This window comes from Caloenas nicobarica, chromosome 1 (assembly GCF_036013445.1).
Source record: "Caloenas nicobarica isolate bCalNic1 chromosome 1, bCalNic1.hap1, whole genome shotgun sequence".
Taxonomy (NCBI): Eukaryota; Metazoa; Chordata; class Aves; order Columbiformes; family Columbidae; genus Caloenas; species Caloenas nicobarica.
This window is the reverse complement of record NC_088245.1, coordinates 69,620,355-69,635,047: the sequence shown is the minus strand read 5'-3', so window position 1 is coordinate 69,635,047 and position 14,693 is coordinate 69,620,355. Positions and strand designations below refer to the sequence as shown.

General features: G+C 40.4%; 1 protein-coding gene across 4 annotated transcripts in view; it reads right to left on the bottom strand.

Annotated features, from left to right (window-relative positions):
- DNM1L (dynamin 1 like) overlaps positions 1-14,693 on the bottom strand; it is a 42,393-nt gene that overhangs the window by 27,402 nt on the left and 298 nt on the right. For all 4 annotated transcript variants that reach the window (XM_065631651.1, XM_065631668.1, XM_065631661.1 and 1 more), the window contains exon 2: positions 2,212-2,359. In XM_065631651.1, coding sequence (XP_065487723.1) covers positions 2,212-2,359 — 148 coding nt within the window. The remainder of the gene's footprint in view (positions 1-2,211; positions 2,360-14,693) is intronic.

Below are 14,693 nucleotides of genomic sequence, written 5' to 3'. Positions count from 1 at the left end.
CTCTGCTGTCTTCTAACTATCTTCATCTATTGCAGTGACCACCGTACAAGGGTATCAGTGACTTTGTGGAACAGCAGAGATATCTTAGGTGTTAGGATGGATAAACGTGAGAAACCACAAACAAAAAGGCAGTTGCATAAAAATATCTGTGCACGGAGTCCACTACCAGCACATTCAGAAAGCGGCATGCTGAGACTGATACTCTCTTGTCTAATATTTAATTTGCAAAGAAGAAACCCCTCATCTGGAGAAAATCCTTTTCTGCAAGACTATGGATAAATTTTCTTCTAGGAACCCTACCTTAACATCCACCTCATAACAAATAAAAATATGACCCCTAACAGCATAGTGACTTATTACAATGTCAGACAGCACAGCCAGGATAAGAGGTTGCCATCTTTTTTCTTTCCAAGCTACTTGATCTCATCTTCTCTGATGCAGTACCACAGTCTGTACATATGCTAAACCAGGTCAACGACAAAACCATTTAGATCACAACTTGTCTGAATTCTGGAGGGAGAAGAGAGGCACTTCAAATACAACTATAAGTCATAAGGGTTTGTCTGTTCTTATCAAACAAGCCTACGCCTCTCTCAAAAGAACACCAGGAAGAGATTATAACATACATGTTACATATTGATTTTTTCCCCAAAGACCTAAATGGGCCTCATAAATATTAATTTAGCCCAAAATTATGAAATTTAGCCCATCGTGAAATATTATCATTACCCCATTTAAAAATTTAAAATCTGAATCGCCAGATCAAATGCAACCTACAACAGAAAGGTTCTGCCTTGACTCAGAATAATTACAAAATCTTCTTTTATACCTGTGAAGTTGCAGAGCAGAACAAAATCATATTTTACCCTATAACTCAAAATCAGAGCATTCTGAAAAGTACTAAAAACTATACACTGCACAATGCAAGTAACGTAAAACCACATTTAAAGAGATCAAACATGCCATTTCTAAAAGGCTGCCCAGAGACACTCTGAATTCTCCACCCTTGGAGGTTTCAAGACCCAACTGGATGAAGCCGTGAGCAACCTGGTCTTTAGTTCAGAGTTGGCCCTTTTTTTGAGGAGGAGGTTGAACTAGAGACCACCTGAGATCATTTCCAACCTGAACGGTCCTACAATCTCTCACAATCCAACACACCCTGGATTGCATGCTGAAACTTTTTAATTGTTAAGAACCTGAATTATCTGCTTGCAGCAATAATGAGAATTGGAGCTTAAGCCTTTTAAACTGCACAGTATTAGTAACTGTTCTTCAGAAACCAAAGGCTATAAATATTACATGAAAACAAACGCTCTAAAGAACTTCTGATACCTTGACTTAGTACTGCTATAAATAAATTCCAAAAACAATGAACACAATGAGAATTAATAGTTATAGCCCCAAGTTTATCACATCATCAAAAGCCTGTGTACTTTTTACTGTCTACATCAAAAAGCTAAGATTTATCTTACGATCAGAGGGTGGATATGCCCCTACTGCTCTTTCATAAGATCAAGAGCACTAGTTAGTAAAGAATGAGCATTTAAACTCCCAAGGGACAACTGAGATTACTGTCTGCATCTGCTGAAGGATAATGTAGAAACACTACAGAAAACACAAGCTTCAAACCAGACAGCTTCAGAATATCTGAAGTGTTGTTCCTGATGCTCTTGGAATCTCTCAGTGCAGCCCAGTAACGTAGCACCTGTAAGCTACAGAACGTGCTCATTAAATTCTGTTTGTACCTCCTAGAAGTTTGTTTTCACTTCTTCCACTCTATCCAGAGTTGATCTATTTCCTAACATCCGAAAAAGTCATGTACTCATCCTCCCAAGGTAAAACGTTACTCATACAGCAAAAGAGAAGGGGAAGAAAAACACACACACAAAACCACATGTTCTCTACACTCTAGACAATCATAACTGTAACTGAAATGCTGTCTTTGGCCTGCTCTTCCCAAAAGCGTTTCCTAAGAAGAAACAGGAGAGCTTAAAACATTAAAGATATTTTGAATATCTAAAAGATTTTGACTTGGTGACATTTGCTAAATGGACAGAACAGATGTGACAACAGCTGCGTTTTCTTCCAAGTAAATTTTAAAAAGCACACTCCAGTGTTAAGGTTACAACAACTGACTTTTCAGTCAAATGAACAATAGAGATTAAAAGGCTCTTTCCTAGTGGGCAAAACACACTCTTGGATCACACTTACCATTTTCATCTCCAGCTGTTTTCCGACCATCCTCTGGGGAAACATGCACCAGCTGCAGAATAAGGGGTCTCCGGGTGACAACTCCAGTACCTCGTGGGAGCAGATCCCTCCCCACAAGACTTTCCAACACAGAACTCTTTCCACTGCTCTGAAAATTAGAATACAGCTACGTGATTTTCTTAAACATCAAAATGCTGTAAATATTTTAGTTTTAGCTTGCTTTCATCACTCATGCAAACAGTGCTCTATTCTGCCCTCTGCTATACAGTGCCTGAAGGAGCATCTGATAGACTCAGTGCTTTTAACACAGCAGTATTATACTGCATAGGCACTAAAGGACACAAGTCTGCTATAAACCAGTAATTTTCTAAACCTGCTTGATGTACTTAAAAGCCATGGGACACTTGAAAGCCATGTAGATGGATGTATTTTCTATCTTAAGGCTAAATTAAACACAACAGGTTTCAGAAAAATGAATATTCTATTTAATATTTTCTACCCCAAATATTAATCTCCCCAGAAATAGTTTTGGAAAAGAAAAAAAAATTCTTTCTTTATAATGCTCAGAAGGAAATTCTATGTCTTCTACTGTGTAATGTTCTAACGTCTTGCAGTAACACTTCACCCTGCAGACTAAGGAATTTAACCTGCTGTTAGTATTCACACGTGGTCATGTGAATACTAACAGGAGCATTGTACAAAAAGATATTAACTATGTAAACTTGAGTACATTTAGCTATTACAGTCTTATATTCTTTTCAGTTTATTTTCTTTTGTATAACACATCAGCTTCATAAGTGCAGACATTGTTCTATACTCTAAATATATAAACAAACATTGTTTTATACTGTCTCTCCCACTCTCTGTGTACCTATATCTTTTTGTAAGTATTTACAACTGAATTAACTGCAAACATCTGTCTACGTAATAACAAGCTGTAAGAAGCTGTGAAATACCTAAAGGCTGTGAAATTACAAATTTGCTTTGAGAATCTACATTTAAAATGTTTTGCTGTAGCACTTGTGTATAAAATGCAGAATTGGGCTACATGGTCCAATAAGCAGTTGTGAACACATGGGTTTTCAGAGTGCTTCAAGACTACTACCATGTTAAAACTAACAATAAACAATAGGCACCTATGTCAGCATAATATTTTGAAAGACTGACAGATAAGATTTTGTCTTTTTAATAGAACTGCATTAAACTCTTTCAGTTTTCTGCAGCTGGAAATTCAACATGGGCATGGCATGTTGAAAACCTGCTCTGACAATCATTGCTGTCAGCTAGGAAATGTTTCTGTATTAATGCTACTACTAAACAATTCTCTTAAAATTAAAAAAAGAAAACAAAACAAAAACAAACAGAACAACAAAAAAACCAAACCAACAAACAAAAAACCACACATGCTTCTGACAGCAAGAATGTGCATTACTGCTATACAACCTCAATTCAGCTTACCAGTTCTGAAAGAACAGATTTGAGACTTCAAGTAAATCATAAAACAAGTCCTTAACTTGGCATGACATGAAATAAAAGCAGTGCTGAATATCTTTTAAATATCATACATTTAGTGACACCTTGGCTGATTTTTCTAAAAACGAAAAATAGAGATCAAGCAACACAGCACCATCAGACAGCACATTTCTACTAGTGCAGTAAGTCAAGACGGGAACATACTACATGAGAGCATTAGAACCTATTAAAATATGACGTGTATGCAGAAGCACAAAAAAATATTGAAATACAAGGTCAAACCTTTAGAAAGCCTGAACAACAAATGATATCTTTCTTTTCTTCTAACACTTTACTGTATAACTATGGTTTATGGCACAGAAAAATTCTGTTTTATCAACAATATCATTTGTCTCAATAGGTGAATAACAAACCAATGCAGAGTGTGTATATTTTTCAAAGTAAATCTAATTCAGATTTGACAGCAGCGAGGTCAACTGTCTAGAAAGAGTAGGGAGAAGGACAGGGTCACAGGAAACAAATAAAGCCTTATTAAGATTTTTTGCTTCAGAAGACTCCCCTAGAAAGCAATTAATAATTTTCTTCTTCAACTGACCTTCTCCAGCTTTGGCCACCTTCCATGCAAGGAGCTTATGACAGGACATTGGGCACGGAAATCTTACCAAAGAGTAATTGAAGAACAATCTGGCCAAAGCACAAATTAGCTCTGGAAGCCTCCCTGAGAGAGCTCCTATTGTAGCACACCTCTGAAGAACTGATATTGCAGACCATGAAAAAACAAATTTCAGAGAGACAAACAACAAACCATTTCTTAACCAACTTCATAATTTAAAACAAGTGGCATGCCTGCTCAGAAAGATGAGACATGCTAAAGGTTCATCAGCTGCATTGAAACGGCGGAAGAAAAAAAAACCAACAACAAAAAAAGAAACGCCAGGGTTTCATTTCTTACAAACATCTTGAACATCTTTCAAGCAAGATTTCTTACACATGGGTAGAATGATCACTCAGTCTCAAAGGGCTGGAGGTGACTCTTGGATGAAGTGGCTTCTCCTGAACATATAACTAAGCAAAGAAGGGACCATAATAAATAGCTGAAGCCCTTACAAATAAACTCATCAAGACAGGAAACCAAAATCCAAGGGACAAGTTGCTGCACACTACTGCTCATGGTTTGGTCTTTCCAAAAGAGCGGTATTTGAAGGAAGCTGACATGGGCACACACCAAGCTACGTATGAAACTAAACCACTGTGTCTTACACCACTCCCACAGTTATCTTTGGATGTAGACGGAACGATCTGGATCCTTTGCGAATGTGAAGGCACATATCAGATGAGAATACTACAGTACTCCACACGTCAGGAAATTCATTTCAAATTGCATTACATTCCCTTATTGAAGCAATCTGTTCTTGCAACATAATATAGTATCTAAAGACGCAGTCCTTAATCTGGGCCCCACATACATCCATTACCAAGAATTGTCTGGGCACGCGGTGAGGAAAGGAGTAAACACAAAGCTGATCTTTTTCTGCCAGTGGGGGTAAGTGAGGGCTATAGGTCTGTTCAAAATACAAACTCAGTTCAGCCAGTCCTCCATACAACAGGTGTATACAGAGAATAATACTGATGATGAAAGGTAGCACGGAATTTTTAGGAATAAGTCTGCAGCAGCACCAGGCTTGTTTTGTCATCTCATTGAAATACTCGTCATGATTTTAAGCACAGACTGAAATCCATAAACTCAACTCACGATGGGTCCAGAAAAGTATTAACGAATTCTAACCTTTTGTGGCAGATCAGTCTGGTTTTCTTTCGGACTCTAATACCTGATCCTAACTTGAAATATCTGTAAGTTGTGATATCTAGAGGAACTTTATACAGATTGATCAGAAAGAAAAACAAAAGGGCAAATATAGATCTTGCTGTCTCTTGATTCTTTAACCATTGTGTCAAACTTCCATTGCTGAGTGTTCAACACTGTGCTCTGTTAACCACCACCAGTCTTGCAGATAAGCACCTGAGTTTGACGGATGGTAAAACCATTTTTCCGAGAAGTACTAAGATAAGAAGAGATGATGCACACAGGGAATTAAATATTTTATTTCAATACGCGCTGACAGTATATATGACAAATTTTATCAGGTTTCTCACTGCCTCCTTAAAAGTTATATTTTCATCATTTTCAATATCATCTTCAGATTTATCTAAAACCATCAAAGATGAAGGGTAGAATAACAGGGAAACGGTTGTGCACATACTGTCACAAATTAAAAAGCTGAAATCTGTAAGAACTGTGATCCACTCCAAAAAGCCAGCATCTTGACTGTATAACAGTCCTAATGATCTTCTTGCTTCTGCCTTCCTGTCTTTCTTTCCTTCTTTATTTGTCCCTGCATATTTCAAGTGTGTGCATTTCTTAAGTACAAAAGGCATTTGCTCCAATCCATGACGCTAATTCTTATGAGGAAATTTGGTTTGCAACCTGCCATATTGCTAACCACGTTTTTCAGGAATTCAGAAGCAGAAGGCATCGGTGCATAACTTTGTAATTGTCCAGCTTCTTTAACGGCAAGAGATGTCACTTTCAACAACACCTCATGGCTGTTGACAAGCCAAATGCAAGAGACTTTATATTGAAAAATTGAAAAAAAGTAACACTATGAACAACAATTCACATTAATCCCATTTACTTCACTGGCTTTCTTATTCTTTTTTCCAAGTCCTCACTAGCTTTCCTAATTTTGGAAGACTTGCACCCTATACCCAACAGTGTGCAAAGATGCCTTCTCCGTATCCTTCTCCTTCTCCATATCCCTGGCCCAACCCTCTTCCACTACTGATAGTTACACTCCACTTTGGGCCCTGTCTATCGGTATGAAGGCCTAGAAGACCCTGCTAGTGAAGACCAAGGCAAAGAAAGCAGCAAGTGTGTCAGCCTAGCCCATATTTACTGTTACTAATTCACCTGTCCCAGTCAGCAGTGAGGCCATATTTCCCTTGTTTCTTCTTCTTAAATTGCTGGAAGTTCTTCTTGTTGACTTTGATGTTCCTCACCAGTTTCTACTCTAGTGAAAAGTTTGCTTTCTTAATACCATCTCTGCATATGCAGGGAGTATTTTTATATCCTTGAGCAAGTTTGTCCTCACTTCTACCTCGTGCACAAGTCTGTTGCATTGATGCTTGGCCATGAGTTCCCTCCACACTGTTCTACTTACACATCTACTCGTTTTCCTGAGCATTTGTATGGACTACTGTTTTTGTGCTCCAATGAGGCTGTTCTTAAAGGCATGCCAGGTCTCTTGAGCTTCACTGTCCTGTAATGCACCAGATCCCATCAATTAGCTCATTAAATAAGCCTCAGCCTGCTAGTATTCTTAGGAAGTCTGTCCAGCAAGAAAGCAGTAAACACAAGACTCACTTGGAGTCTCACTGATGCACACGAATCACAAAATTTTTTACAGTCATTTACTCGGATTGTTGATTGTTGCATATTTCAAGTACTATTAAAATGATAACTGTATTGCCTGCAACAAATTTCAAGTCATCTTACAAGAATCTGCTGTCTTCTACCTTTATACCTCATACTCGCTTTGTGGAGCCAATGTAAAATAAATCATCTGTGGAAAAAAAACTTTATAAGGAAACATGTCCAATAAACTTCTGGGAGACTTCCAACAAGAAAATTGTTTCAAAGTGATGTAAAATTTGTTCATTGCTTTTGATAGGACAAACTGATAAGTTATTATCTGATCCAATAGCAAAAGAACTGCAAGGAGCTTCTGCAACACGATACAGATTTACTGCAGGACACCACAAGAAAGTAAAAAGGCGGAGATATCAGTATTCCCTATGACTTTTTCAGTGGCACAATAATAACAAATATTTGAGAATAACAGTAAGGAACTGCAAGGTGGGAGAGATTTCTCAGTGTGGCATAATAATTCCTGAAGAATTCTCTTAAGAAAAGCAATGTATCTACTTCGAGACCCAAAGCAGAATGGTGGCGATTTTGCAGTTTCTGTCATATAAGAATTACAAAAGTCTTGCTGGCTAAATCATGCTCTTAGCAAAACATACATATATGATTTACGAAATTTTAAATCTATTATTGGGAAATATAAGTTAGGACATTTTTGCTGGGATCTCATCCATGAGACTATTACCCAGATAGGTGCTTTGAAAAGCAGCTCTCTGCTACGCTGGAAGAGTTCAGCATACTGTAACTAAAGAGCAGCAAGGTTTTTTTTCTTTCCTTGTTTGGCAAGCATGACTTATTCTGAACTAAAATGTCAACACACAAGCAGTTCCACAAGGGAACTGCTTTGGTTGGAACAGCTATTGAGGCAAAATTTTCCTATGTGAACTAGGGACACACTAAGCAAGGCTGATCCTAACCTGCCAACAAATTTCAAAATGTATTTACTAATCAGAAGAGAATTTTAAAGTTATAAGCAGGCCTGATGAATTGTTGTAAGACATTCTTTGAAACAAAATTATACTTCTAGAAAGACTCTGAAGAGCCACAGGCTGATCTCAAGAAGGCAGTGAAACCAGCATAATGCACTTCTGGTTGATGCAAAATCCATTTTCTCTGTGAATGATCTTGTCTGGTTTACAAGACTGTTGTTCCTGCAGGCTGTTCCCTGTTCACTCGAGAGCTTTCCTGAATCAGTCAGGAAAAAACTGGAATCCACAGGAACTCCCTCCATAAAAGACAGCTTACACACAAGTAGTAAGGAAAGTCAGAATTTGTTAAAATTCTTCAGAAATCCTGTATTTATACCATATCTAAATGTAGATACATGCCAAACAACAGCAAATAGATAAAAGATTTGCAGATGTACTATTTCTCAATACATCAGTTCCCAAAGTCCTCCAGTAATTCACTTAAGAAAAAAATACCTCATGTAATTAGAAACAATGAGTACAGAAGTTCTATAATTTAGGTCATGGAACTGTGGTATTTGAAGATCCACATTTCAGAGCTTTTTGACTGATCTTACACCATTGCTTATACTATTATATTGATTACTTTTTCAGTAAAATGAATCAAAACAAGGCCAAATTGTATTTTTGAATTTAAAAAATGAAGATGAACCAGATTAAGAGGACCCTGGTAGCAAGCATACAAATGGGGGGGGGGGGGGGGGGGGGTGCGGGGGTCAAGACACACAAACCCATTTCTTTCATATCCTTCTACAACTGTGTATTCTCTTCACTCTTCCAAAATAATTGGGTATTTGCAAACAATAAAATCAGTATTTTAATTTAAAAGATGATTAATATTGTTTTCATTATCAAAAATATGTAGAGATTAAAGGCAGAATCACGGTTATTAGACCAATAATTTTATTTTAATTCACATAAAGTCTGCACATAGACACAGTGAAACTGCCATCCTTCCAATCATATAAGCCTTCGGGACCTAAAAATCATCACTGTTCAGAAACTGAGAGGGCCCATCAGAGAAAAGAAATGCAGAATGCCAAATCTTGTTTGCTCTGTATAACCTCAGCAGCAACACTGTATTACGTCTGGTAAATGTAAACAGCTAATTAATGTCAGAGTTACTTTGCTGCTTGCCTGAAACAGACACCAGAACAGTCAAATCATGATTTAACAGGAGGAAGGGATGGCAAAAAGGAAAACAGTTATGTCCACAACCAGATACAGTAAATGCCAGATATCAAACCAAACAAAAAACCACATCAGGAAGTTTGCAAAATATTTGGGAGAAAAACCAAGCTCTCCCCAGCCAGCAGAGCCAGCACTGAAGCTATTTTCTAATTATATCCCATTCTACAAATGTAGATACAAATGTCTTTTTGCATCTGCTTGAAATTCCCAGCAAGATTACTGGTCCAAAGAAATAAACCAAACACACGCACCCCCCCCACAAACCCAAGAGAGGAGGGAGGAAGATATCCCCATGTTGAGCTTGGCATGGGGTTTTTTCCTGGTTGCTTGGTACAAGCTGGAGTTTCTACCACTAAAAACTGGCTTTTTGACAACACAATGTAGGATACATTGAATAAACTGAATAAGGTGAAGTGGCTTAAATTTCTGTTCCCCTGACCTTCCTTGACAGAGAAAGGTCACAGAAGCTCTGTAGAGCATCTGAAGTTTAAGACCACAGTGCTAGACTCTCTCAAACCAGATGCTTTGATACAGCAGCCACTGGATTCTTCTCCTCATCCCAGAAGACAGGACCGTACATTAGCTTCCCATTGCTGTCATCTTCTTAACAGCCAAATTACCATCCTAACTGTTTAGTCTAACAGAATATAGTTATACATATTCAAATACTCAGGCTGTTATCTCAGATCAAGAAACCTTCCTCCCTGGCAACAACAATTGGTTTAGCATTGAAATACCAAACATGATACTTAATCGAAACAGAAACCAAAAAAAATAAATGTCATGCTCATCTGTGAGCTAATCACAGAGGCTAACAAAACAGTTCTTTTGGATGGAAACATCCAACAGAACAATCTATGTTAAATACTGTAAACTGCATCTCCCTATTTAAAGTCCCAAAAAGGGACTAACTGAAGACTGAGCAAACATACACCTGAAAGGTCATTTAAAAATCTCACCATGAATTTCATTAGTTGTTAGATGAATTTCACCATAATGTCTCTACTAGAATCAACGAAGGGACATGGGAAACAGAAAACACCCAAAGCTAAATTAAGGATTGTAAGCAGTTCCTAGTTCTACATACTCTAGAAAAGAAATAACTTGATGTACAGAAGGAGAAATAAATGAGAACTGAAGAAATACACAAGCACAAAACAATAAAAGGGTAGATAAGAGATACAGAAGTGAAAAAAATAAACAGCAAAAACTACTTTAAAAGGCTTTTTTTTTCCTCCTTGCTGCATATGTAAAGGTCATTTAAAAACAGCAATAGGTAAACTGGAAGGGAAAAAAAAAGCATAAATCAATTAACAGAGTTACAGAAATCTTAACTGGTAGCATTTGTTTCCTACAAAGAAAAATGGAGGTGCAAAATTCAAAATTGTTTGTGAAAAGTATTCAAAGATACCTGCACATGCCAGTAGACTACAAAAAAAACCCACAACCAAACCTGTGAACAAACTTAAAGGCCACACATCAGTTAACCAAAAATATCTGAAAACATCAGATCTAAGGCCATATTTGAGACATCTACAAATGAATAAAATAACAAAATTTTATTTAAATTATTTTAAGACTAATTGCATAAAATAACCATCTGCAGAATTATCATGTCAGTAAAGACAGTTATTTCTTTCAACAACCACGACTAAAAAAAAAAAAAAAAAAAACCCACAGCAACCCCCCTCACAAAAACAAAACAAAACAAAACCACAAAAAAACCACCCACAGATTGCTAGACATGTTGCTATATATTTTCACAGAGTCCCTAAAGGACTTTTTTCTGGCATGCTAAGAAATATCATACTTATTCAAGTGTTTTAATGAATATACTGAATACAGCACTGTATGGATATTAATACTGATGGGTAGGCTACTGAAGTCAAATGAAAGTCAATACTGTCTCAGCTCAGTACCTACTGTACACATGAAAAGTTAAGTAGGACAAAGTTGTTTAAAAGGATGATAATTTTAAAAGTGCCACTTCGATGCACTTCATAAAGTGAAACAGAAAATAACTTTATTAATTTTACATAGAAAAATGCCACACCTCTGCCATGCACTTTCTGATGCAGAACTAAAGTAAAACAAAAAAAGCAGCAAACAAAAACAGGGAAAAAAAGAACTATTCAAATATTTTAAATCTATTTTACAAAGTGGCTGATATAAAGGAGCCGACTAGGAGAGGTGCGCTGCTGGATCTTGTCCTCGCTAACAAGGAGGGTCTGGTTGAAGCAGTAAAGGTGGAGGGCTGCCTTGGTTGCAGTGACCATGAGATGGTGGAGTTCAGAATCTCATGTGGCGGGAGCAGAATACCGAGCAGAATTGCAACCCTGGACTTTAGCAGGGCCAACTTTGGCCTGTTCAAACAATTGCTGGAGGAAATCCCGTGGGCAAGGCTTCTTGAAGGTAAAGGGGCCCAAGATAGTTGGTTAACATTCAGGGACTGCTTCTACCAAGCTCAAGATCAGAGCATCCCAACGCGCAGGAAGTAAAGGAAGGGAGCCAGGAGACCTGCGTGGTTAAACAGGGAACTGCTGGGCAAACTCAAGTGGAAGAGGAGAGTTTACAAATCATGGAAGGAGGGGCTGGCCACTTGGGAAGAATATAAGGCTGTTGTCAGAGGATGTAGGGAGGCAACTAGGAAAGCTAAGGCCTCCTTAGAGTTAAACCTGGCAAGAGGGGTCAAGGACAACAGAAAGAGCTTCTTCAAATACATGGCAGATAAAACTAACACCAGAGGCAATGTAGGCCCACTGATGTATGAGGTGGGTGCCCTGGTGACAGAAGATACAGAGAAGGCAGAATTACTGAATGCCTTCTTTGTCTCTGTCTACTCTGCCGGAGGCTGTCCTGAGGAGCCCCGTACCCCTGAGGCCCCAAAGGAAGGCAGGGCAATGGAGGAGTTTGTCTTAGTTGATGAGGACTGGTTTAGGGACCAGTTAAGCAATCTGCATATCCATAAATCCATGGGTCCAGATGGGATGCATCTGCGGGTGCTGAAGGAGCTGGCTGAAGTCGTTGCTGGACCACTCTCCATCATCTTTGCCAAGTCTTGGGAAATGGGAGAGGTGCCTGAGGACTGGAGGAAAGCAAATGTCACTCCGGTCTTCAAAAAGGGCAAGAAGGAAGACCCGGGCAACTATAGACCGGTCAGCCTCACCTCCATCCCTGGGAAAGTGATGGAACGCCTTATCCTTGGTGCCATCTTAAGACATATCAAGGATAAGAGGGTCATCAGGGGCAGTCAACATGGCTTCACCAAGGGGAAGTCGTGTTTGACCAACCTCATAGCCTTTTATGAAGACGTAACAAGGTGGATTGACAAGGGCAGAGCAGTGAATGTGGTCTACCTTGACTTCAGTAAAGCATTTGACACAGTCTCCCACAGCGTCCTCACGGCAAAACTGAGGAAGTGTGGACTGGATGATCGGGTAGTGAGGTGGACTGTGAACTGGCTGAAGGAAAGAAGCCAGAGAGTCGTGGTCAATGGGGCGGAGTCTGGTTGGAGGCCTGTATCTAGTGGAGTGCCTCAAGGGTCAGTTCTGGGACCAATACTATTCAATATATTCATCAACGACTTGGATGAGGGAATTGAGTGTACTATCAGCAAGTTTGCTGATGACACCAAGCTGGGAGGAGTGGCTGACAAGCCAGAGGGCTGTGCTGCCATCCAGCGAGATCTGGACAGGCTAGAGAGTTGGGCGGGGAAAAATTTAATGAAATATAACAAGGGAAAATGTAGAGTCTTGCATCTGGGCAGGAACAACCCCAGGTTCCAGTATAGGTTGGGGAATGACCTATTAGAGAGCAGTGTAGGGGAAAGGGACCTGGGGGTCCTGGTGGACAGCAGGATGACCATGAGCCAGCACTGTGCCCTTGTGGCCAAGAAGGCCAATGGCATCCTGGGGTGTATTAGAAGGGGAGTGGTTAGTAGGTCGAGAGAGGTTCTCCTTCCCCTCTACTCTGCCCTGGTGAGACCTCATCTGGAATATTGTGTCCAGTTCTGGGCCCCTCAGTTCAAGAAGGACAGGGAACTGCGGGAGAGAGTCCAGCACAGGGCAACAAAGATGATTAAGGGAGTGGAGCATCTCCCTTATGAGGAAAGGCTGAGCGAGCTGGGTCTCTTTAGCTTGGAGAAGAGGAGACTGAGGGGTGACCTCATCAATGTTTATAAATATATAAAGGGTGGGTGTCACGAGGATGGAGCCAGGCTCTTCTCGGTGACAACCAACAGTAAGACAAGGGGTAACGGGTTCAAGCTGGAACACAAGAGGTTCCACTTAAATCTGAGAAGAAACTTCTTCTCAGTGAGGGTGACGGAACACTGGAACAGGCTACCCAGGGAGGTTGTGGAGTCCTGGACGCCTTCCTGTGTAACCTCACCTAGGTGTTCCTGCTCTGGCAGGAGGATTGGACTAGATGATCTTTCGAGGTCCCTTCCAATCCCTAACATTCTGTGATTCTGTGAATCTTATCTGATTTATATTGTAAAACACAGTGACAGCTGGTTGCCTCACAACCAGTTGGACACTGTAGCTGGCATTGAGCACACCTATTCCATGCTTCAGCAATGTGCAAGTTTAACATATAGCTCGTGTGTTTGAAGTCACATAATGAAATATCTGGCTGCAAAGTAGCTGGCACTACTGTTTGAGGTAGGCAGGCTATTGTCAAGTAACATCACATGTCCAATAAACACTGTTAATTTCACAGAAACAAAAAGAGAGATGCATTAACTTCCAGTTTTAGTTGTGTTCAACGTTTCGTTTTCAATTGCCTGAGGACTGCTGCAGTTCTAGTCACACACGTTCTGCTGCCACAAGTTTTGCTGAACAGATGCAAAGAGGTCTGAGCTACCTTCGGGCCCAGCAGCAGCACTATCGGGCTGAGGCGCACATGTTGTAACTGTCACAGCCAACACCGGCTGGTTTCGCCTCTCACCTTCGCCCCCCGTCATCATCCATCAGCTACGATAACGAGGTCGAAACGGCAGAACTCGCAGCGAGGGAAAACGACCCACGGCCCGCGAGGTGCCGTTCCGCTACCGCATCACTCCTTTTATTTGCTCAGCCCCCACTTCACGGCGGCTGTCACGGTAGGGAAGCCACCGACTGGCGATGGCGGTCACGCTGAAGCACAGGGCCGGTAAACGGCCCCCTGGTCCGGGGGACCGACGCGGGGCCACGGGAGAGGGAGAGACGGGCCGTCCCGGCCGCCCTCGAGAGCTCCTCGGCCGTTCAAACCGCAGGAGCCCAGGGAGGGAATGGAGTGGGGGGGAACGCGAGCAGCCAAGGGCGTCCCCCCCTTGCCCTTGGAGGAGGCGTCCGCGGGTCAGCAGCACCCGAGGCGCGACGGACGCCTCG